This window comes from Mesoplodon bidens (genome assembly GCF_964165515.1).
Source record: "Mesoplodon bidens genome assembly, chromosome: 7".
Lineage (NCBI taxonomy): Eukaryota > Metazoa > Chordata > Mammalia > Artiodactyla > Ziphiidae > Mesoplodon > Mesoplodon bidens.
Window position 1 is genome coordinate 103,188,058 of NC_138164.1, and position 24,294 is coordinate 103,212,351.

A 24,294-nucleotide genomic window follows, 5' to 3' on the forward strand; every position below is an offset into this window, starting at 1 on the left:
AGCCTGGGGTTGTCCCTGTCACCAAAGGCAAAGACAGACCTGTAGCATCCTGCCTGCCTTTCCCCACAGTTCTGCCAAGACTCCAATGCCAGATGCCCAGAACTTTTATGGGTCAGAGCATTAGTCTGGAGATGGACAGTGCAGCATATGATGTTTCTAAAAGCACCTTTTTGTAAGTCTTTCAGACTTTTCTGCAGCGATGGTCCTCTGAAAAGCCAACTTTCCCCCCAGCAGAACCCGCATTAACAGGAGAAGCTGTTAGTGCTGTCCACCCTTGGGATGACACTCTCTCAGAGCTAGAAGGAGCTCTTTCATACTTTTGGGAAGTATTCTGCTTGAATATCTGCAGCAACAAGCAGCTCACTCCCTCACAAAGCAGCCATAGTCCCAGAGATGGGCATCTTCAAGTCTTCTAGAGCCAAACTCTAGATCCCTGTGACATCTCCCTCAGAGGCAGCCCTTCAAGAGCCGGGCCTCGGCCTCACTTCCTCCTTCATCTTCTCTTCCAGGCTAAAGGATCTAAAGGCAGTCATTTGTCTGATATCCTGGTTTGCAGACTCCACCACTCTGACCTCCCTATTCCGTGACTCTAGTTTATTCCCCTTAAATGGACTGTCCAGAGCTGAATGTAGTATCCAGATGTCACCATGCCAGGGGAAAAGAAAAGGGTACCGCAGCCTCTCTTAGTCATTTGTTCACTCTTTCCTTCATTCAACAAATATTTACCGAGTGCCTACTGTGTGCCCTGCACCACGCTGGCGCTTGAGTCAGGCAGCAAACCGAGAGACAGGGGTGTAACTTGGTGGATTTTTTTTTTTTTTGCGGTACGCGGGCCTCTCACTGTTGTGGCCTCTCCCGCTGCGGAGCACAGGCTCTGGATGCACAGGCTCAGCGGCCATGGCTCACGGGCCCAGCCGCTCCGCGGCATGTGGGATCCTCCCGGACCGGGGCACGAACCCGTGTCCCCTGCATCGGCAGGCGGACTCCCAACCACTGCGCCACCAGGGAAGCCCAACTTCGTGGATCTTACAGTCCTGGGGCAAAGACAAACACGAACAGTGTGAGGGGGTCACAGAGAACTGTGGAAGCCAGAGCAGGGAGGCCTACCCTCGCCTTCCCAAAGGGGTGCTCTGTGGCTGCACCCCGAAGAGTGAGGAGGCATCAATCAGGTCGATGAGGAGAAGGGCATGGAGGGCAGGAGGAAGGAAAAACTGAAGGATCTGTGTGGCTGGAACATCATGAGGGACCCTGCCTGGGGCCTCCGATGAGTCTAGAAAGGTGAGCGGAGGTAGAGGGCAGGTCATGCTGGCTCATAAGCCAGGATAAGGGTGGGAGACTTTGCTCTAAGGGCAATGGGAAGCCCATGAAGGGTTTCAGACAGAGTTGTAAAATGGTCAAATTCACATTTTGAAGATCCTTCTGACCACAGTATGGATACTCAATTAGAAGGAGGCAAGAGTGTTGCAGAAAACTGGTTAGGAGGTCATTCCGTTGTCCAGGAAGAAGAGGTGGAGGTGGGCATTGGATGGGGGCTGTGGAAGTGGAAAGAAGTAGACGGATTCAAGAGAAATGTCCAGAAGAGGACTGATAGACTCGGTGATCGACTGATGTGGGGCAGGCAAGGGAGGGAGTTTCCAGGATGTGAGGAGGATTCCAGGTTTCTGGCTGAGCAGAGGAGTGTTGCTGTCAATGACAGCTGAGATCCAGTCGGCTTCTCTGGCAGCCCGTCTCACTGCTTGCAATCAAGAAAACCCCTCAGTCCTAGGCACAGGTGCTGCTGGGATTCCAGCCACCTGTCCCTCAGAAAGAAAGGCCCTGCTGCCCGTCTGCCTCCCCCAACTAGCCTGCTGGTGCCTCCTGACCAATCTGAGTCTCAGCCCACCGAGGAGCAGGGGCCAAAACCAGAGCACACGCAGGGTCGCCCTGCTCCCCCGGAGACTGCCACCCTCTCAAAAGAGGGAGCTAACGTTCCTAGTCAAGAATGGCTGCCGACAGAAAGCTGCAGCCGGGTCTGGGGCTGGAAGGGCGGGCCCTGCTTGCAGCTGCCAGTCCTGTTGCGGCTGGGAGAGGAAGATGCTTATGGCAATTGGCTGGAAGCCCTGGCGTGGCAGGGCCTGTCTCAGGAGCATGATGATCAGCAAGAATTACAACTTCTGGAATTAAACAGTGCAAGTTTGTGAATATACTAAAAAACACTACACTTTTTTTTTTTTTTTTTTTGTGGTACGCGGGCCTCTCACTGTTGTGGCCTCTCCCGTTGCGGAGCACAGGCTCTGGACGCGCAGGCTCAGCAGTCATGGCTCACGGGCCCAGCTGCTCCGCGGCACGTGGGATCTTCCCGGACCGGGGCACGAACCCGTGTCCCCTGCATCAGCAGGCAGACTCTCAACCACTGCGCCACCAGGGAAGCCCTAAAAACCACTGTACACTTTTAAAGGGCGAATTTTGTGGTATTTGAATTATATTGCAATACAGATCTTCCTCGACTTTCAATGGGGTTACATCCTGATAAACCTGTTGTAAGTTGAAAATATCAAAAGTCAAAAATGCGTTTTTACGCCTAACCTACCAAAGGTCATAGCTTAGCCCAGCCTATCTTAAATGTGCTCAGAACACTTACATCAGCCTACAGTTGAACAAAATCATCTAACACAAAGCCTATTTTATAATAAAGTGTTGAATCTCTTATGTAATTGATTGAACACTGTACTGAAAGTGAGAAATAGAATGGTAGTCTGGTACAGAATGGCTGTGTCCGCCCTGGTGACCGTGTAGCTGACCGGGAGCTGCCACCGCCCAGCATCATGAGGGAGTATGTCCTGTGCATCGCTAGGCCAGGGAAGGATCAACATTCAAAATTCAAAACATGGTTTCTACCAAATTCGTCTTGCTTTCACACCATTGTAAAGTCAAAAAACCTAAGTTGAACCATCGTAAGTCGGGGACCATCTGTATGAAATGAATGAATAAATAGGTAAAGAGAGAAATAGTAAATGGACGTAACTGCGATAAACAGGAGCACCAGGTCCCAGGTTGATGATAAACCAAGAGAAGCCATGTAACACCTTCAAAGGCTTTGGTTCCCGTCGTGGTTTCCTGCTTGGGAGTGTTCTCAGCCCGGCACTCTTCCCTAGCAATTATCTTCAAGCCATTCGGGTTCTCAGCTGTCCTGGGAGGGGGGCAGGAAGGAGAGGTCACTGCCTTCTCTCCTCTGGGGCCTTTTCCTTCCCTGTGAGCCTGGGAAGGAAAGACTTGGAGGTGCTGGTGGCTCCTCCTCCCTGGGGCTCTGGGAGAGCTCACTCTTCCTCTGTAGTTTGGGTGTCTCTGTCACCCAGTCCCTGCTACCTGCCCTCTCTCTACCCCTCCAGATATCAGAATCTGGGCTTTGTGCCCCCTCTCTTCCCTTTCGCCTGCCTGAGGTTATGAGAAACGGGGTGGGTAACTACTTGGCAAACGGCTCAACGCTTGGGCCCAGGAGCCTCTGCCGGAGAGGCCAGGACGCCCTCCTGTGGCCGTTGGCAGCATTGCTTCCTACCACTCTGGCCTCGAATTTTTTTCCAGCTGGAATTTTAATGTTGAATTCTGGTAGTTGAGGCAGCTTTTGTCTTCCGCAAGAGATACATGAGAAACAGTTAAGGCCCTAAGATATAGGTGAGAAGAAAAAAGATAAGTTAGGCAGCTAATAAACGAAGAAGTAAAGTGCAAGTGTTCATATTCTGTATCTTTATTTTAAAAGAGGCAGTGAGACCTAGTAGAAAGTAAGTACATGATGTGTAGAGCAAATTCACCAGCTGTGCGACCTCAGCAAGCTGACTGCTCTGAGACTTGATCTCTTCACCTGTAAAATGGGAATAATCAACAAGACCTACCTCATAGGATTGTTGTGGGAATAAATTTTAATTAATATAAGTAAAATACCTTATACAGTGCCTGCCATGAAGTAAGTACTCAGTCAGTATTGCCTGTTTCTATCGTTACCATTATTACAACTGAAGACTAGAGGTAGGAACCATTTCTCTCTTCGGGGAGACCTGAAACCAGGGCAGCTGCCTGGCACAATTCCAGGGGCACCGCTCACATTGTATTCTCTCTGAGGCCCCTTCCCCAGAGGTGAGCAATGCCTGCTCTCTCTGGAGCTGATCCAGTTGCCAGTCTGGGGATTCTCGGACCCTGGGAGGTGGAGAGAGAATTAGAAAAATGCACGAGAGAGCAAAATAAAAGGTTTTTTGTTTTTAAAGGAAAGATAGGACCCAGTCAAAAACACATGGGGAGGTGGGAGTGGGTACTTCCCTGGTGGTCCAGTGGTTAGGACTCTGTGCTTCCACTGCTGGGGGTGCGGGTTCGATCCCTGGTCGGGGAACTAAGATCCCACATGCCACACAGCACAGTCAAAAAAAAAAAAAAAAAAAGAAAAGAAAAGAAACAGATGGGGGGCCCAGCTTCCCACCAGTAGGTGAGTTTGGCACCCTGCCTGGAACATGGATGGAGTCCAGCGAGTGCTAACTTCCTTCTCTTCCTGTCCTGTCCAGTGAGGCCCTGAGCAGAGTATGAACGTGGCCTCGGTCTGAGCCCTTTAGTGGTCACATGGTTTTCTTCCTGCGAGGTGAGTGCGCAGGCGGAGGGGTAGAGAGAGCAGACAGCAGGAGGTGGCCAGCTTGTGAGAGCGGATGGCGTGCGTGGAAGACCCGCAGCACCGCAGGAGGGGGTGTGTTCTTGGACCCTGTCAAGTGCAGACCCCAAGCGGTACCCTCTGCTCTTGGTGCCAGCTGTGTCCCAGCACGGAGATGCCTGTAACCGTTCTGAAGGCCCTTGGTAGCTTATTAAATCTCAGTGCCACTTGCCAAGACCCCTTTAAACCTCTTGGCTGTTCTTTTTGCCTTTTCTGATCAGCTGTATTTATTCTGAACTAAATGGTCCTCACTGCAGGATGGAAATGTTTACTGCTTATAGGTATGAAAAGGGGTCTTGGCTGCGTTGCAGCTTCACCCTCTCCTTGTCAGCACCCACCCATGTCCCATCCTCCAGCTGGTGCCACAGACACTGAAGCGGGAGCCTGCCTCCCGCTTCAGTTCAGTTTGGTGACAGAGTCCAAGCGATGGAGAAGTGGCATAACCAGGAGGACCTTGTCTGGGGGAGCCCTCTCCCCAGTGTCTTGCTGTCCCAAGGGAGACTGGATCCCCAGGAATGGCTCGCTCGAATGCTCCCCCAAACACACACGCACACGCATTCTCTCATATTTTCTCTCTCTTTCCCCCTCAGGATTGTGCTCATGGACGACGCCATGGACTGCTTGATGTCTTTTTCAGATTTCCTTTTTGCCTTCCAGATCCAGTTTTACTACTCAGGTGAGAGCCTCCCAGGACCCCTGTGGCTCCTGTCAGGGCCACGTGCCCTCTCCTACCCTGTTGCCCTTTCCATCGGGGCGCCCGGCGCATGCACTTCTCCCCTCCTCCCTCCGTGGAGTGCTTCACAGCCGGTCACCCACTAGCAGGATGTCTAGCTCTCGCTGGTGATCACTAGATTCAGTCTGCAGCGCCGACTCCCTGGGCCTCCTCAAGACACAGGAAGCCACAGTGCTTCTAGCCAGCAGCGCGACGCATCGGTTTACGTGATGTGCCAGTGACAACAATACACACCCCCTTGGAACAACACCCGATAAATTCACTGTCGAACACTTACTGTGCCGGGCACGGCACTAAGCACCTTAATCCTCACAGCAGCCCCGAGAGCTACGTCCTGTAAGAGAGGAGCGCACAGAGGTAAAGCTGCCAGAGACACAGCGCTTATGGGGGTGGAGCCCACACCTGCAGAGGGCCCACTCCACAGCCAGTGTGCTCAGCCACTCTGCTGTGTCACTGCGATCGGGGGTCTCTCCCTGGGCCCTGACTCAGACGTGTGAGCACACATTTTCCACCCACACAGCCTTTAATAAGCGCACACCAGTCCTCTCTCACCCTCCCACCCTGCCCCCCAGTGCTCACCAGCTGTGCCCTGAAATACCTTCTGGGCTCAGGTGGAATAAAAATAGATGAATGAACACCAGTGCCCAGCAGCTCACACACAGCAACATCAAACGGAATGTTGGATTTAGAAATTGCTGGCTATGTCCATAAACAAACTTGTTTAAAACAGGCTCTGCCAGTAAACAGAAGGCTGTCCTTGGAGTCTGGACGTGGCCTTCCTGCCAGCGGGTGGCCCCAGCCAGCCCTGGCCTCACTCAGGCGCCACATTCTGTTTTCCTGATGGTGGCCCAAGGGCCTGGTCAGGCAGGGGCTGGAGCCTGGGGTCTTGCCACCTGCTCTTAGCAGCTCCAGGCGTCTGTTTCCCATTTCTCTGAAGTTTCTTGGGCCCTAGAGAAGGAGCAGCCACGTGTGGAGACCCTCTTCCCTTGGCTGTCTGTCGGGGCTCTCTCCTCACAGTGCTCCCAGGATGGAGCAGCAGCGGGGAGGTGGGCCATAAGTCTCTGCTTACCTACGAGGGCTCAGCTACTAACATTTGAAAACGAATTCAAATGTTTACTAAATTAGCAGCTTGCAAGCTTTCTCTCCCACACTGGTATTCCAACCTGCTTTCTGGAGTCAGAGAGGCAGGTGGCTCGCAAGATGGGGCTTACCAGCAGGAGTGTGCACACGTTCACCCTTCAAAATTTTTAAAAAATATTTATAGCAGGGCTTCCCTGGTGACACGGTGGTTGAGAGTCCACCTGCCGATGCAGGGGACACGGGTTCATGCCCCGGTCCAGGATGATCCCACATGCCGCGGAGTGGCTGGGCCCGTGAGCCATGGCCGCTGAGCCTGCGCGTCCGGAGCCTGTGCTCCACAGCGGGAGAGGCCACAACAGTGAGAGGCCCACGTACCGCGAAAAAAAAAAAAAAAATTATAGCATTTTCTATGTGCCGGGCACAGTGCTAGGTGCTGGGACAGGAAGGCTGACAAGGCATGATCCAGGCCTTTATGCAAGATCTTCCATTCCAGCAAGGAGACAGAGTGAACAAGTAGTTACACAGAAAACCCCTCACTGGATAAGCACTACAGAGGAGTACAGGGTGCATGAAAGGATGTCACAGGGAGTCTCACCTGGTCTAGGAACAACTGCCAGAGGAGGGGACATTTGAGCTGAAACACATATTAGTGTCATCTCTCATGAGTGTAGTGGTCACATGAGGCCGAGGGCCCCTGCTCCCAGGACACTGTGTGCTGAGGACTGAGGCTGGTGTGGAGCTGAGCTCACACACAGAGAAGGGAGGGCACTGTGAGGGGACCAAGTATGTCGTCCCCGCCTGACCTGTGCCCCTCTACCCCTGTACCCAGAATTCCTGGAGAGCGTGGCTGCCATCTATCAGGACCTGCTGTCAGGCAAGAACCCCAATACGGTGATTGTGCCGACATCGTCCAGTGGGCAGCACCGCCAGCGGCCTACCTTGGGCGAGGCCAGCGTGCTGGAGGGCGTGGAGGCGTCACTGTTCTACCAGTGCCTGGAGAACCTGTGTGACCGGCACAAGTACAGGTGAGAAATAGGCACGCAGACCCCACCTCAGCCCCAGGATTGCAGGCTCCTGGCCCAGAACAGATCTCCAGCAGGCTGTTCTGACTGGCCCAGGGCTTTTAGGCCCCTGATGGTCATAGTATAAATTAGAACAGTGCCATTTGCCCCCAGTCCAGGCTGTTGACTGAAAGTCTTCCCAGGTGGCTCACAGGAAGGATTGCTTTCACCTGGGCAAGAGCAGCTGTAGATGACCAACCTGGGCCCCTTCTCCTTGCCAGGAGATAGATTGGTCTTGACTTTTTAGAGAGAAGGAAAAAAATATTCACTGTGCGAGGAATTCACCCTACAGAAAGGGAGGGTTAAGCTGTCCTGTGTAGCACAAAGTCCCCCTGGGGACAAAGCAGCCAGTTTTGGTCTCCTCCAAGCGGAGGCCTTGCCCAGCGCTGTCTCCCCCACTCCCACCCCTGCCAGTGAAGCACCAGTTAGGGAACATGCCAGCCTTTCTGTTCACAGTCAAGGCCTTGCTCCTGGAGATCTGCTATGCTCCCCAGGGTCTTAGGGCTCCCAGGGTAGGCAGATCCCTCGGTCTTGGCTTTGGGCATCCCCCTAAGCCTGAAGGTTTGGATGAAAAGATGGCACTCAGACTCACTAGTCTTTGAATTTGGCATCTGTATTCTCCCTTCTAGCTGCCCACCCCCAGCACTCGTCAAAGAGGTCCTGAGCAACTTTCAGAGACTGACCTTCTATGGATTCCTCGTGGCCCTCTCAAAGCATCATGGGATCAATCAAGCCCTAGGTAAGCCAGAGCTAGCCGTGGCCAGCCTCTCCTGCCCCTGCAGTGCAAAGCCACATAGGAGCCGGCCCATGTTGGTGGACAGAATCCCAAGGGGGAGGCAGCTTCACCATGTCTGCCTTGACTTCTCAGGGCCAGACTCTGAGGCCTAGGGAGCCAGAACGTGCATAACACAAGATGTGCCCTCTGAGGCCTCTCACCCTCCCGTGGTGAGGGAGAGCCTTCCCCGCCCGAGGTCCTGCCCCAACATGAAGCAGCCTCTCCATGGCAGAGGCGTGCCCAGCCCCTCCCATGGAATCCTCATTTCTGCTTTGGGGAGTGGCCTGCAGGTTGGGCAGACACAGGGCTATTTAATCAGTGGCTCTGGAGCTTATGTATCAGAGGCACCTGAATCCCATTTGTAAACAGGGCAAAGGTGTGTCTGGGGAGACCTTTTTCCCATCTGGAAAAAATATCTTATTAGTCTGAAAGGGAGTGGGAAAAAAGGGGGGCGGGGGCGGAGAGAGGCCCGCACTGGCCCAGTTTTTCCTGTCCATCATTTTACTCTCCCTGGTTGGCCTTCCCACCCACCCTCCTCTTCCCCCTCCCACACCTGCTGCCCTCCCAGGGGAGGGGCCACCAGGCTGTCATCTCCACAGAGCTTGAGAGGTGTTCTTATTATTAGTCTCTCTCCTCAAGAGATATCCAGGTGTGCTTGAGATCCCAGGTTCCTGAGTCTCAAAAGAAGACTTTTGCCAGTTGCGGGAATGGGGTCAAGAGAAGGAAACTGAACATTCGTTAAATGCCAGCCACAGCAGCCCAAGTGCTGGGCTAGATGCTTTAGATCTTACAGGACAGAGAGCCTGCTAGGGGTGGCCTGGGTGCACAGGAGCACAAACCTCAGCAGGACTGACTGAGGGTCCAGTCAGGCACAATGCACGGTTCTGGGGACCCCTCAGCTGAATGAGGTTGGTAGCCAAGGTCACCAGCTGGAGGAGGAATACAAATGTGGCAAATAGGAGTCAAGAGTAAGGGGGCAGGGAGTGGGGAATTGGCTTAGGTTTTCTTTTACACTCCTATGTAACTGACCCTCCCTTCCTGTCCACAAGTCAGCCACTAGGAAGAAAAAGGAAAAGCTAAGTAGCATCTGGGTCACAGCGTAGACTAATGTCATGCCTTCACTTTTTCTGGGCCTTTAAGAAGGACAGTCATTCATTTAAGTTCCCTTACAGAGCACTAACGTTGGGCAAGTGGGAGACGGAAAGAAGCGTATGGTCTCTACCCTCACCTGCATCTCCAGTGTATGAAATAGAGACCTGAGGTCCCCCAGGTGCAGCCAGTTGTGGAGGGGTTGTCCTGTTCCCTTAGTCCTCCTCAAGGCACCCCACCCACTCACAGACACAAAACAACAAGAGGGTTCCATCGGGCCATAGTTTAAACACCACTTAGAACAAAAGGGGCCAGGAGGCATCATCTGAAAAAGTCAGGAATTGAACTAGAGCCAGATGGATAATTTTAAGCTTGAGGCTTTCCAGAGACTAGCACGGTTAGCAGCCACATCTTGCTTCTGACCACCAGTGAAGCTCTTTTCTCTAACAATTTGCTGTTAAGAAAATCTTTCTATCTGCAGGCTTCAGCTTTACCTTCCCTCCCACTGTTAACTGCTCCAAAGAGCATCCTAGACCCTCTCCTCTCACCTTTCCCCAGTATCCAAAAATTACTTCCCTTAGTTTATAGCTGAGGAAACCAGCTCAAAGAGATTTGTGGCAGAGAAGGGACAGCTGCCCTCCCGGTGGCTTCTGGCCACGCAGAGGAGAGTTTGGTCTGATCCTGACCCCGCCTTCTCTTCTCACCCTGGGACCCTCCCTGGAGAGGCTGAGGCAGCGTTTTTGACCATTCTGTCTCCAAAGTGGGGTCACCCTGATTTAGAGGCAAAACTAGATAACTTATGGTCTTTGGGGCCTGGGCTGTATCCTGTGTCTCTGACTCCTTTTCAGCGCAGTAACTGGGTCCTCAAGAAAGGACCAAACCCTCAGTACCTGCTCACAACCCACCATCTAGTCTTGGAAGGAGATCGTCCTGTGTGTGCAATGACTTTGAGGTTTGGGGATGTCTCGTAGCTATGACTGGGGAGGGTAGGCAGTGGGCTTCACTAAATTTTTCCAGCAGTACCTAGGACTTACTGCCCCCCTAGCAGATCTCTTAAACTTCTGTTCCCCAAAGCTTTTAGATCAGCTCTCCCAGGGTTGGCAGAATAGGCAGACATGAAGGTGAGGGGCACATAGGCATCTGCTGGGCATGGGGCCGTGTGACTGCAGCCCGGGTGAAGGATCCTCAGATTAAGTTTTGTGTCCCCAATTATTTCCTAGGAGCTTTGCCTGACAAAGGGGACCTGATGGACGACCCGGCTCTGGATGAGGAACTAGAACGGCTGTAAGTGTCGGGTGGGAAGATGCTGCCCCCTTGTGGGGACAAAACCTCAGTCAGACACGGTAGTGCCCCGTCATGGGTCACACAGCACTTGTCCATCGGTCGGGGAGGGGTTTGGGGGCCAGCAGAGGCCTGAGGGATCCTGAGTCCTTTGGGAATACAGCCCATGGTTTCATCCACATGTAAGAGTGAGTGCAGAGGTCCTGGTCTCCGGACGGGAGGCACCTCGCTGCCCCCTGGGCTTCTTCCCTTCTTCAGGCTGGCGCAGATCCCAGGCCTGGTCAACTCGGTCACTGCCAGTCCAGAGGCCGGCTGCCTGCCTGCCCGGACCCCTCCCCGGGTTGGCTCCCCCTGGAGACCCCTGCATCACGCCCGCAAAGTGGATGCAGAGAGCGACGGCTCCACCGAAGAAACAGATGAGTCCGAGACTTGAGGAGTCTGAAGGGTCCTGTCTACAACGCCCAGTACCCAGCTCCCCGCCCCCACCTCCCCCGCTCCCCTCCAGTCCCTTGGGACTCCCGGCCACCTCCTCTCCCACCCCCGTACCATGCTGCCCTCTGCTGGTGAAAAGGCCGAATAATGGCCCCAGCCCAGAGACCCGCCAGAGGGGTTCTAAGCAGTGACCCTAGCAAGTTAACAGCCTACTCTCCTGGCTCTGTCAGCCTTTCATCAGGCCCCCAAGCTGACAGCAGATTGAGCTGAGGCCACCAGAAAGGTGACTTGGCTTTAGCCTTTTGCTGACGGTCCCCATCTCCTCACAGCAACTCCAGAAAGAGGGAGACCGTGCATAACCATGCAGGACCCTGCATGGTAAAGGGTGACACCCAGTGATGCAAGTATTAGGAGGATACAGCCATAGTGGCCTTCTGCTGGAGGAATAGCCACTAGCCATAAGATGGAGAAGGGTGGGTGAAAGGACAAATTTCACTTTCAAATACTGCTTCGTCTCCTCTGTGTCTGTTAAATATGTGAAATGAATAAAGTCCCTTGTGTCTGGTAAGTGGTGAGTCTAAAGCCACTAGATTGAGGGGGTGAAGGGAAGGAGCAAGTTTGAGTTTTTGGTGCCAAGTTCCAGCTTTTTTCTGGCAGGACTGGGAAGTGGGGGCCAGAGGACCACTCAAGCCTGGAGAACTGCCTCAGATAATGGCAAAGATGGGCTTACCTCCTGCACGTCCTCAGCCTTTCATGGGAAAGGTGCCTCACAGCTGGAATGGACCTTCAGGGAACAAGCCCAGATGGTTCAAGGCCAGGTTCCCGTAACTTTAGAGACTTTGGCCATGAAGGGTTAGCGTTGCAGAGCCTCTCAGCCAGAGTTTCATTAAGCATTTTCTAAGTACCTGCTCAGGGTTAGGTCAGTGGGGATGCAGCTGTGAACAAGACAGGCCAAGGAGTACCAGCTTCCAGCCAAGGCTGGAAGGTAAGGCAGGTGGTCTTCAACTTCCCTGAATTGGGCAGGGGTCCTTGAACTGGGCAGGAACACCCACCTAGGGACCCAGAGCAGGATGCTTCCTCTGAAGCCACTGGGCACACACATTTTCCTGGGCTCCTCCCTGCCCAGACCAGCACCCCTGGATAGTTACAGGGACTGGCTCCCAAAGCTCTGCAGCCCCGGGCCAGGACTGGAAGTTCCTAGGCATGTGGTGAGGACTCAGGACCAGCCATCTCCAGCCTCCAGCTGATTGAGAGCAGTTCAAAAATCCTGACATGCATCAGTCACCTGGGGAGCTTGCTTACAACGCAAATGACCAAGCTCCAGCTTGGGGTGGGGCAAAGAAATCTCCATTATGAACACTCCAGATGATTCCAAAGCTCCAAGATCCCCCCTTTGGAAATCACTGGCTTAGAGCCCCCATGGCTCCCTCCACCCATCCTTTCAAATCACCCATCTCCCAGACCAGTGGTTTACAGTTGTACCCCGAAGACCCCTAAGGTGGCACAGAGATGTTCCAAGAGCCCCTATAGGGGAAAACGGTTGCCAAGCCAGGGGTTTACACACACACACACACACACACACACACACACACACAATCCTTTCTTCCTGCCAGGGGTTTACACACACATATTCTTCCTGCCAGGGGTTTGCGCATACACACACACTTTCTTCCTAGATTTAAAAGAGATCCATTAAGGTCTATTTTTTTTTTTTAACTCCACTGAGACACTCCACCCCCCACCCCCCACCAACCAAGCCTACCGTTAGGATGAGGTGTACACTGCCGAAGTCGCTCGCCTACCTGCAGCCATATGGCTCAGTGGGTGAGTTAAAGGGCCAACTAATACCAGCTCTGCCCTCTGCGTGCCACGGGGTGGTGAGGTCGAGGCTGCACCGGACCTCACAGCAGGACAGGGCCAAGGAGCCGGGGGCCTTTGGCTTTCAGAGAAGGGACAAGCTGGAGGCCCCGGAGAGATTGCCCTCAGCTTCGGCACCGACGCCCTACCTATATTGATGGGAGCCCAGAGAGTGAGGTGAGGGGCCTGCACGGGGCAGGGAGGCAGGATCCAGAGAGGACACTACTTCACTCAGACCAACAGAGGCCTAGGGCCCCATCGGGGCTTTATTTGACACCACTTAGTTTCAATACAAACAGTCCAGAAAGAAAGTCACATCCCTTTGGGTGAGGGGGTGGTGGGAACAGTGGTCTGTGTTGCTTGGGACCTCAACCCTCCACCACGGGGTGGGGCGGGCCCAGGCTGCCAGCGCAGCAGGGGACGATGGCACCAAGGATGAGTGTGTGGCCCAGAGGGGTGAGACCTGCAGCTCTGTAGGCGCCTCACGCTCTCAGGGGTGGGGTGCTGTCCAGGCCCCAAGACCCACGTGATGCGGAGGAAGCAAGCTGAGCCCCAGGAACCTGCTTCTGTCCCTCACGTCCTCTGCTTTCTTGGCCAGCTTTACACTCACAGCATCCAGAGCAGAGCACAGGGCAGTTGAGACCCACCATGGCCACCAAGCCAGAGAAGAAGGGACACAGGGTCCTGTGGTCCACAATGGATGGTGTGGGAGGCCTCCGAGACACCCAGGAGGAGAAGTGACCCTCCAAGTGATCGCTGTAAAAAGGGGCCGTGAGACAGGAGAAGATCACTCGGGCCTCCAGTCTGACCCCAAATGAAACCTTCAGGTACCAGGTAAAGTGTTTAGCGCTCAGTAAGGCCCAGAAGAAGGTCCTTCCCCTCCCCTGCCCTCTCCTGGTGCCCAGAAGAGACCACTGGAGCAGCAACAGCAGCAGCCAAGTCCAGAACCTCCCTCCCCTGGGGGCTGATCTACAGCAGAACTCTTTCTAGACCTCCTTGCTGGTTCCAGAGGACAGGGGCCAAACCCCCAGACAATCTGGAAGGATCCTAGAGCCAGCAAAAAAGCCTTATACTTTTTACTTTCCCTACTCGGGGAAGGCCTGGACCCAGAATAAGCCATCCTGAGGGAACTCCGCCCCCCTCACTCCCAGTGTGGCAGGACAAGTGAGCAGCAGCTTTGGGGGCAGGACTGGATTAACAATAATCTAGCACACAGGGGTGGGAGTGTGAGAAGGAGAGAATAAAAGGGCTCAATCTCCAGGCAGAGGTCAGGGGCTAATACTGCCCATCCCTCACCCGAGATCCTCAAAGGCCACCCACTCACACACCACAGGTATAAAATAACAATTCCTCCCCAGCTTCCACAAGGCAAGCATCCCAGGCCTGGGAATCATGAGGTTTTTGCTGCTGTCAACACCGTATGTCTGAGCCATGGAGCCTGGCTCAGTAGGAACCATAGCGATCCTGGGGATGGGGAAAGAAAAAGCAAAGTCAGGATCTCTAACCTGCATCGGCTTTCCAGCATGCACACCCTCCCCCAACACACCCCACGGGACTGGGGTACTGGCAGGCGGGGGAATCAGGCACCAATCTCACCCTGGCAGAGACTGTTTTCTATTTTACTGTGACCCAGGAAAGGGGCTGTGGCCAGATCCCAAGGGGGAAGCCCTGCCTGATCTCACAGAAGCTGGAGAGGGAGGAGAAACAGTACAGATGACAAGGTGGGGGCGGAAATCACTGCAGACATGGCACCGTCTTAGGGAGAGGCCCAGCCCTGGCACCAAGCTCAAAGGAAGGAAGCTGCCCTTCAGGAAAAGAAAATGCTCTCTCGGGCTGAGGGCTACCGTGCAGCTACATTTGGATCTGGTGGAGAAGGCCAACTTCCAAGCATTACCCTTTGGTCTCCTCCCACCCCAGGTCAAGCAGTCCCAGCCTCACCTGCAAAGAATTCATCACACCATTGGCCAGCACAGCCATCTTCCCGGCCACAGACTTGACACCCTGCTTAAACTGGGCAATGTCAGCTGTGGGCAGCACGTTCCCCAGAGACACACTACCTGTCAAAGCAAGGGAAAGGGTGACCCAGAGCCCAGCAGGAAGCCCTTCCTAGTCCAGGGGGCCCCAGCTCTGCTCGCAGGCTTCGCTTGGGGCCTACCTGCTCCATGAGCGCCATCCATGTCCCCAAAGAGGTCCGAAGAGCTGATGGCGCTGCTGCCTGAGAGCCGCTGTAGCCGGGACCTGGCTTCATGCTGCGGTGAAGAAAAGGCAAGGCCTCGGGGCCTCTGGGCCAATGACCCAAGAACTCATCCAGGCCCAGCCACCCTGGTGCCAAAGCCCAAAACAGCAGGGAAGAAACTCTGCTTCTACCTGCTGCCTCCAGGCTCAGGTAAGCGGACAACTCTACTTACCTCAGTATCCACCTCCCGCCCAAAGAACATGTCAGATGAGATGGCTTTGGCTCCTGCGAATTTCTGTCGTGCTTCACTCGACTCAAGGCCTGAGCTCCGGCTTTCCACTTCCCTCCGGTTTGTGACTCTGAGGGGTGGAGGTGGGACAGCTCTGACTCTTTCCATGGCTACCAGGCAATAGTATCACTATAGCATTACTATCCCATTCCTACCGGAGGCCAAAAAAAGCACCAGTGGCCTTCTGGGGATGCTCACCATGGCCCCATGTGACTACGGCTCTGGGACCCAGGGGCCCTCTCTTCTCCACACTGAAGCCAAGGCACAGAGAGCTTATGTTCCCTCCACTAGGTAGCATAGAAATAGGGTTTGGAGGGGCCGACGCTTCTGCCCCAAACAACTAGGATGATCAAATGTCTCAGTCTGCCTGGATTTATACCTACTCTCCTGGTGTAATTATTAGTATTACCCGCCTTTTACTCTCAAAAGCATGCCAGTGTGGCTGAAAAGGTGTACGGTCACTCCCACCTAGTACTGCCACAGGCACTGAGCTAGGTGTTTTATAAGTTTCATTACATTTAATCCTTATGGCAGCTCTGAAGTCATTAGTTATGTCCCCATTTTACAAATGGATTATTTGCAGATAATTTATCAGTTAAGGACTACCCCGATTAACATGGAATATGCTTTTAAAAAATTACTAGATGAAGGCCAGAGACACATAATCCTTGGGCGGTCAGAACTGAAGCGTAAAATCAGGCTCCTCCTGCCAGAGAAATGGACCTCAAGCACAAGAGGCTACGAGGCTTCCTGCAATGGTAGAGCACAGCTCAAACCAAAGCCTGATTCCTGCACTCCCTCATCTGGTAGCCACTAGCCACATGTGGCTATTCAAATGTATTCAAACTAAATTAAAAACTCAGTTCCTCAATTAACCCTAGACACTTCTGAAGGACTCGCTAGCCACACACTTGGTGGCTACCACAGCACACAGTGCAGATACAGAGCACTGCCAGCATCACAGAGCAGCCTACTGGACCGCGCTGCCCTGGAGCACTCCACCTTTCTGAAATGGGCCGGACGCTTGAGACAGTCACTTCTGGCTCCTTCTCCTCCATCCCGTCCATACCCCAGGCAGCATCTGTATCCCAGCGGGAACCGAAACTCTCCCCCAAGGAAAAGGGGTTGTCCTTGTACCTGGGGAGACAGTACAGTGGCTCAGAGAAGTTTGATGAGGAACATGGTAGCCCAGCCTGCACCCCAACAACAGCCTTACTTTGGGGGTCCAGAGGCGAAAGTACCAACATCGTCAAACAAGTCCAGCTGTGAGCGGGAGGATTTTGCACTCACTGGGGTTTCCTGCTCGATCACCTGCATCTCAGACAGCACCGAGTGGGAGACCGAACTGTGGAGAAAAGCAGGAGTGAGGCTCAGTGTCACTGCACAAGAGAAGATGCCCAGGGCTTCCCTGGTGGCGCAGTGGTTAAGAATCCACCTGCCAGTGCAGGGGACACAGGTTCAAGCCCTGGTCCGGGAAGATCCCACATGCCATGGAGCGACTAAGCCCGTGCACCACAACTACTGAGCCTGAACGCTAGAGCTCGCGAGCCACAACTACCGAAGCCCGTGCGACTAGAGCCTGTGCTCCGCAACAAGAGAAGCCACCGCGATGAGAAGCCCACACCACAACGAAGAGCAGCCCCTGCTCGCTGCAACTACAGAAAGCCCGAGCACAGCAACAAAAACACAACACAGCCAAAAATAAATAAACAGATTTATTTTTTAAAAAAGAGAGAAGAGAAGATGCCCAGCTGCTGGCAGAAACCTGGGTTCTCCTTCACTGAGCACCACCCAGAACCTTCTTCCCCTGACTGTGCCCAGGGCTGGGCAAGACCCAGCAGGGAGTGCTAGCAACTGTGCGAAACTGGAGAGCACTCCTCGCCTGTCAACACATCAGCTTTGTTTTCTCAAAGTAGGGTTTCCCTGACGAATGACTGCTTGGCCTGTTTTAATTTTAACAATAATGTGCACCAAATAATAGTGCTTTCTGTCCTCAACTTGCTGCACCATGAGCCACATCCTTCACCAAGATAGACACATAAAACAAAAAAGATGAAAAATGCCCCAGAACCAGGGAAATGAGTCTAATGGCATCAAAGGATGAGTTCTTAATTCTCCCATCCATTTTTTTTTTTTTTTTTTTTTTTAAAGAAGAAAGCATTTCAAAGAAGAGAGTCTGGCCTTACGCACTAAAACCTGGATCTGCTATTTGGTTTCCCAATGAGAAGAGGCATTGAATTTGTCAGCCAGTACCAACTCGTGATGCCTCTCTTCCCTCCTGTGTTAAGCTCCACAGAGGCTTTTAAGGATTAATTTCATTTAAATAAATTCATTAAAAAATATCTACCGCTTTTGGTTGGCAGAACTCCAAGGAGTGAATAGTTTGCAACAGGGTTTTAAGTAAGGTGGCTGGGTCTAAACGATTCTACTGCAGTGCAAAAAAGAAAAAAAAAGTTTTAAATATACCGTTTAATCCAGTCATTCCTGTGACCAAAACAGGGAAGAGGAAAGTCCTTTTGGGATAAAATTCTGTCTCCCTGACTAACTGTGGGTTACACTAGTAGCACACAGACTAAAAGGGAATAACTTAAATCCAACTGGCCATGTCCTGAAAGATTAAGTAGAAATACCCGGCTGTATCTTCTTCCAGAGAAGTAGAACATAATGGCTACGAATACTAAATATGAAATCAAACAGTTCTATGTTCAAAATCTAGTTGTAAACAATTACTAGATTTAGGGGCTTTAGGCAAATTGCTTAATTGCTCTGAGTCTCAATTTTCTCATTTGTAAAAGGGGAAAACAATACCTCCTGTATAACACTGCTGTGTTTAAGTAAATAAGGCCATTGGCGAAGCTCAGGCCCCCTGGAAAGGAGCAGACACCACTTAGCACAAGCTCACTGTAGACAGAATTGCTCACCCTGGCGCTGCCAGATATTCCAATTTTTAAGAGAGATAAAAAACCTAGTGTTACTGAAATCTCTAGATGCTAACTCTTATTGTGAAGCAAACAAAATGCATAAGAGAACTGGGTAGCAGCCCTTGTTCTTTTTTTTTTTTTTAAGAAAACCACAGCAACATAAACCCAGTGGTCCTGAAACAGGAAGGGTACCACCCAACCAAAGGGCATCGGGGGGTATTTCTGGGTGTTATGGTATCTGGTAACACTAATGGCATTTAGTGGACAGGTATTAGGAATGCTGAAAGCCCTGCGATTCTTGGGAAGCTCTTGAGAAAACTGTCCTGCCGTTCAAAGTGCCGTTAGCACCCTTTTTAAGAAACATCACCCTAGGGACTTCCCTGGTGGTCCAGTGGTTAAGACTCCACACTCCCAATGCAGGGGGCCCAGGTTTAATCCCTGGTCAGGAAACTAGATCCCGCATGCTGCAACTTAGAGCCCGCATGCCACAACTAAAGATCCCACATGCCGCAACTAAGACCCGGTGCGGCCAAATAAATAAATATCAAAAAAAAAAAAAAAAAAAAAGAAATACCACCCTAGTCTCTTGGACATATCGAAAGAGCACCTGATCCTGTGTTTCATTTGTTCGACAAATACTTAGCAAGCATGTACCTACTATGTGCCAAGCACTATACTAGGGGCTTGAAGACAATAAGCAAAGTCATCTATTCAGCCTTGGAGGAAGACTAAGCCTAGAACCCCAAATTGCTGGGAAGAACCTTCAATGGTTCCCAGGGGAACAATGGCATTTCCCTGCCACACACCAAAGCTGAGCCTCACCTTCGGGACACCAGTCCCATGCCCAACCTCTCTGCCTGCTCTCGCTTCTTCCCTTCCAGATTCTGTAGCTTCTTCTCCTCCTTCTTACGGTCAATCTGAAGCTCCTGGTAGGCCAGACGCATGGAGGCAACCCTTAGAGGGAACAAACGTGTCAGAGGCCGGCACCATCCTGACCTGTCCGACCTGCCCACCCAACCCCATACAAGCTGGGGCCCCTCTGGCAAACACTCACATGGATTCCTCGGCCTGCTTCTTGGCATCAGCCACCTGCTGCTCACGGAGCTTCTCTGCCACCTGGGCCTGCCGCTCAATCTCGCTGAAACTCTGGCTGCTCACCTTCTGGGCCCCTAGGCCTTTCTTGGCACCCAGCTGGGAGAATTATGTGATGAGAGCTTTGCCAACCACAATGCTTTCTATCCCCTCCCCGGCGTGGAAACACCCACAAGGAAAGGGTTCCTTCTTAAAGTTTAGTGTAAAAAAAATAGGAGCCCCGTCAGCATGGTGGAGAGGGAGAACAGTGGTTCTGTTGGAGCTGAGCATAACGTGGCCCACACAACCCCAGCAGAGGCCTGGGGGCCGGAGGACAACGGCTAACGCTACCAAGCCCGGGATGTGCCAAGCACTTATGTGCACAATCTCACCGACTCCTCCCAGGAGCCCCTTAGAGACAAGCATCTTGACAGCCCCTCACAGATCAGGTGCAGAGAAGCTAAGCACCTTTCCAGTCATACAGCCAGTAAGTGGTCAGGAAAGGGGGAACCCAGGCATCTGACTCCAGCTCCTAACCACTCTGCCATACTGTCTCTCCCCACCTACCCCTTTCTTAGCTGCTGCTGGCTTCTTCTTGCCAATGAGGGAGGTTTTCAGTTCTGTGTGAGGAAGAGGGTGGGGCGTGAGCAGAGACAAAGGGAGGTCAGAGGCAGCAGCTCAGTCCACATCATGCAGCTTCCTGGCAAGAGCTTCTACAAAGAACAGCTTCAGGCAGGGGAAGGCAAAGCTGCCACCACCAGCTCCAACCAATGGTGTCAGGACGTCCAAGCCAAGACAGACGAGGTTAGAGGAGGTTACTGATTCCCAGCCGATGGACCTAAGAACCTAGACCTGAAGCACCAAAGTCCCTGACCCAACACGAAGACCGCCAGGCAGGGGCAGCACCAAACACCAGCCTCGGCTCCTAGAGCAGGGAGCGGGCGTGCAAGGGGCTCCCCAAGCAGCTGTTGGTTACCTCTGGCAGGAAGGGCCCCTTTAGGTGACAGATACATGGACTCTGGAGAAAAACAGACTTGTGGCTAACAGGGGGTCGTACCTCAGAGCCTCCATATAGCTCCCAAGCCCAGAGGCCTCTACAGAGCCTCACTCCGGACCAGGCCATGCCAGCCTTCCCATGGGGTCAGACTGACGGTTATTCTGCTGGCTTCCTGCCCCAATCCCCAAAGGTCGACAGAACAAACCAGGGCAGCAAATGGACTATTCACCCTGAACTAAGTCTGAAGGACGTCAAGAAAAGAGTAAAAAAGAGCTGAAAAGCAAGGGACTGGCCAAGAAAGGACAATGTTGCCTCCAGCCATTAGCAGCTCAGATTTGTCCCCTTTCTCACGAAATGGACCGGACAGGCCAATCCTGCCTCGGCCCCCAGGGTTAGGTGTCCAGCCTCACGCTGGCCAGCCCCAGCCCCACCCCCAGAGGCAAACCCCAGGCCTGGGACACCGGCCACCAAGGGCCTGCTCTCAAGTCCTTGTGGTCGATGTTGCAGCCACAACTTCAATCCCAAGCCCCACTCCAGAGAGATCAGATGCTCAGTCTCCTGGGACCTCAGTCCACATGACCAGGCAGCAGCAGATCTGAAAAGAACCCCCGAGGCCCACCCTCTCCCAGGCACCCCACACCTGCCACCTGGCATACTGACCCAGAGAAGCTTTGGGTGAGGTGCCAAGCAGCTCCATGTTGGGGCCGTGCTCCGGCTCTGTGGATGCAATGATGGGAATCAGGTGGAAGACTCAAAACTTCCTATGACCTCCCCTTAAGGGAAGTGATGGGGTAAAAGTAGGGGCACCGGCTTTCCTCAGCTTTCTGAGGCCACCAAAATAGAGAAAGAATGCCCACCACCTCCTCCGAGGGACTTACGTGAATCCCAGCCCACCTAGAGATAGTAGGAGACCCCTCACTCCCATTACTTTGGCCAGGTGTCCCATTCCTAGCCCCAAGTCCTTTGCCAGGACCAAGGCACATAGTTGGAATCTGGGCTAAACTCACGTGCCAGACCACTGCTCTCTGAAGATGGGGTTGGCTCCTGGGTCTCTGATGGGTCCGTGTCTGGTGCATTCCAGGCAGGGGGCTGAAAAGCCAGATGACAGAAGCCTTGATGAGCCATTCCTGCTGGCAAAGAGCGCCAAATACCTTGTGGGTACAAGGCCCTACTCCAAGCCCATGAGGAAAGAATACTGGAGGTTAGCAATCAAAATTATAGGTGCTATTCACTATGGAAGAAAGCAGCACAAAACTAGCAGCCACCTCCATCCCTTCACTGTTTACTTAGAGCCAGAACCCATTCCCCTAATTTAATAATTACATCGGGCACTCACCATGTGCCACGTACAAGTCTAAGGGCTTCTTACATGTAAATATGTTTAATTATCACAACAAGCCTATGAGGTAGATACGTTCTCCATCTCAGAGACTGAGGTTAGGTGTCTTAGCCACCACTCTAGAAAGACTAAGTAGAGAAGCAGGGATTCAAACAGAGTCTGACTTCAGCACCCAGTGGGTGGGTAGAGGGGAAACCTCCTCCCAGGGGTAGGCTGCTTGGAGGGAATCCCTTCATTGTCCCCAACCACAGTGCCTTTCTCATAGGGGAAGAATCCAGGAAAAGGTATTTGGGGTTCCTGATACCTCGAGCCTTTAAGAAGCTTCTCGTCCTCCCTACCACCCCAGCTTATAGGGGTGTGTTCCTAACTAGGGCCACATTGCACCCCTACTCATGGGAAGAGGAAACACCTGGGTCTATCCAGCAGTGGGCCCCAAACATTCCCTGTATGAGGTATCACACCAAGGCGAATGGAATCCATGCCCATGACTGTGGGCCTTGGCCTCAGTAGGTAAACCACCTGTCAGGAACAACTGTGGGAAACATTCCTTCTGCGCACTCACTTGAGTGTGTTCCGAGAAGAAATCAGAGTCCTTCTTCTCTGGGGAGTGACTGGGAGCACTACTCATATTGTCTATCCAAAGCTAGAAAGAAGACACAACTGAAACACAGGACTCTGAATATTCCCAGTTACCCCATGACCCCAGCCCGGGAGAACAGGCACTTACATCAGTGCCATGCCTAGCCAGGGCCGCACTCCCCAGCTGCCGGATCTTTTCCCGGTACATCTGGGCAGCTCGGCTGTTATATTTGGTGTTGGCATCACTGGCTGTGCATCCGTGTTGGCGGAAGAAGGCTGTCTGGTGAGCAAAGAAGAGAGGAGAACGTGCTACAGGTGATTCTCCCCAGAGCAAAACAGACACCTCCTTCTAACAGTCTGGTCATTACTTATACAGGACAATAAGCTCTATTGACACCAGCAGTTTTTCACAAAGTTCCTCAGAAACTCCTACAAAAAACAGCCTCCCATCCTCTACGATGAATGACTGAAGCCCAGACCTCACTCAGCTCTGCCTGAGGACAGCATGCTGTACCCACTCTGCCCATCCTTCATCCAGGCCCACGAGACCCAGACAACTGTGGAGGCCCCAAGCCCTTGGCCTCTCCCCCAAGAACGTCTGTCCAGTTGAGTTGGAATCCAAAGCCCCTTAGAAAAGAACAACGACCAATCTCCAAGTTTAGAGAATAGTGTACAGTGTTGCCATAGACCAGAGAATCCTCTGAACAGAGAAACTGAGAGGGCCTCCAAGCAGTCACTGTGAAGTCAGCACCCAGGCAGAAGAACGGGGGCAGGAGGATGGTAAGGAGGAGCTTTACCGCATTGGCATTCCCGCCGACCTGCATACACCTCAGCTGGAACCAGTTCCAGTTGGAATCCAACTCTGTGGACCTGTGTGCAAGGGCTGTGTGTCACCTACCAGCAGGTTCCAGGAGACGCTTCCCTGGCAGACCCACACCTGTCATTTGGCCTCGGGCTGCAGTAGACACCCAGGAAACATTCATCGGCCACCTCCCTGTTTCCTCTACTCTACCCTGTCCAAGAAAACTTTTCTCTTCATTCATCTAGTCCAAAAGGTACTAATTATTTTCCAGATGCGAAAGGAGGTCGAAGCTTGGACTCGGCCTTTCCCTTAAGGACAGCCACAGTCTCGCTCCAGTGCATCAGCAACAAGAACAACGCAGATAACTTTTCCCTGAAACTAACGCTTGGAGTGTCGAGTTTGATCACCAGGAAATAACGGAGTTTTGACCCAGACGCGAAGACGAACCGCCTGTGTAACAAGGGGCCCACACTGGCGGCTGCCTCCCGTGAGAAGCTGGCGAACACCAAACTCAGGGCGCTCCAAGTCCAGGCAGCCACTCTCCCCTGCTGAGCACCCAGTCCCGGCCGACCGCGAGGAGACCCCACCTGATGAAGCTGAGATGGACGCCCAGGGAGCGATGCACCCCAGAACAGTCAATGCACAAGAACACACCGTACGTGATGCTGGCCCAACTCGGATTCTTGGCGCCACAGTCGAAGCAGGCCTGGGTGGAGAAGGAGATGAGCGAATGGTCAGGGGGCCCGCGTCGAGGCCGGGCGCTGACACCCCAGGAAAACAGCCCGCGCCGGCCCCTCTCCCTCCCTCAGAACCCAGGGGAGCCGGGAGAGTCCCTCTCGGCCGGCGCCGGACGCCGCGCGTCTTCCTCTCACGCACCTTGTTGGTCGGAATTGCGCGAAGCCTCTTAAAAATGGTCTGGATCTCCGTCTTGCTCGGCTCGGCCTCCATTTTCTCTCCTTCCCAGACACCAGCGCGATCGACGGGTCCCGTCACGGGCCAATCCGCGGCCGCGAAGGCGGCACAGTTGGGTGGGCCTCAGCGGGGGCCGGCCCTCCGAGGGGTGGGGTGATTTGTCCCGATCTGGACCAATGGGCGGCCGGCGGAGCTGGCGCCGAGACGTCAGCGTCCCGGGCTCCACGAGGT

The 24,294-nt window shown here is 53.2% G+C and overlaps 2 protein-coding genes across 5 annotated transcripts in view; one reads left to right on the forward strand and one right to left on the reverse strand.

The window, feature by feature from the left end:
* The window catches only part of CSTPP1 (centriolar satellite-associated tubulin polyglutamylase complex regulator 1), a 200,703-nt gene extending 189,015 nt beyond the window's left edge, over window positions 1-11,688 (forward strand). For all 3 annotated transcript variants that reach the window (XM_081241018.1, XM_081241019.1, XM_081241020.1), the window contains 5 exons: window positions 5,260-5,345; window positions 7,312-7,507; window positions 8,173-8,282; window positions 10,628-10,691; window positions 10,947-11,688. In XM_081241018.1, the coding sequence (XP_081097144.1) occupies window positions 5,260-5,345; window positions 7,312-7,507; window positions 8,173-8,282; window positions 10,628-10,691; window positions 10,947-11,121 (631 nt within the window). In that variant the 3' untranslated portion in view covers window positions 11,122-11,688. The remainder of the gene's footprint in view (window positions 1-5,259; window positions 5,346-7,311; window positions 7,508-8,172; window positions 8,283-10,627; window positions 10,692-10,946) is intronic.
* A 1,515-nt stretch (window positions 11,689-13,203) lies between these two features.
* On the reverse strand, window positions 13,204-24,147 carry ARFGAP2 (ARF GTPase activating protein 2). Of its 2 annotated transcripts, none has more exons than XM_081241016.1 (16): window positions 24,028-24,147; window positions 23,739-23,857; window positions 23,147-23,219; window positions 22,498-22,629; window positions 22,333-22,413; window positions 21,439-21,520; window positions 21,092-21,148; window positions 20,002-20,054; window positions 19,418-19,554; window positions 19,186-19,317; window positions 16,659-16,787; window positions 16,445-16,579; window positions 15,386-15,512; window positions 15,133-15,259; window positions 14,916-15,034; window positions 13,204-14,441 (listed from the first exon to the last, which is right to left on the reverse strand). In XM_081241016.1, the coding sequence occupies exons 1-16, from the start codon at window positions 24,097-24,099 to the stop codon at window positions 14,421-14,423; spliced, it is 1,596 nt and encodes a 531-aa protein (XP_081097142.1). In that variant the 5' UTR covers window positions 24,100-24,147; the 3' UTR covers window positions 13,204-14,420. The 2 variants fall into 2 exon arrangements, with proteins under 2 accessions (XP_081097142.1, XP_081097143.1); XM_081241017.1 differs by having other exon boundaries at window positions 15,133-15,226; window positions 24,028-24,145.
* Between the last annotated feature and the right edge of the window lie 147 nt (window positions 24,148-24,294).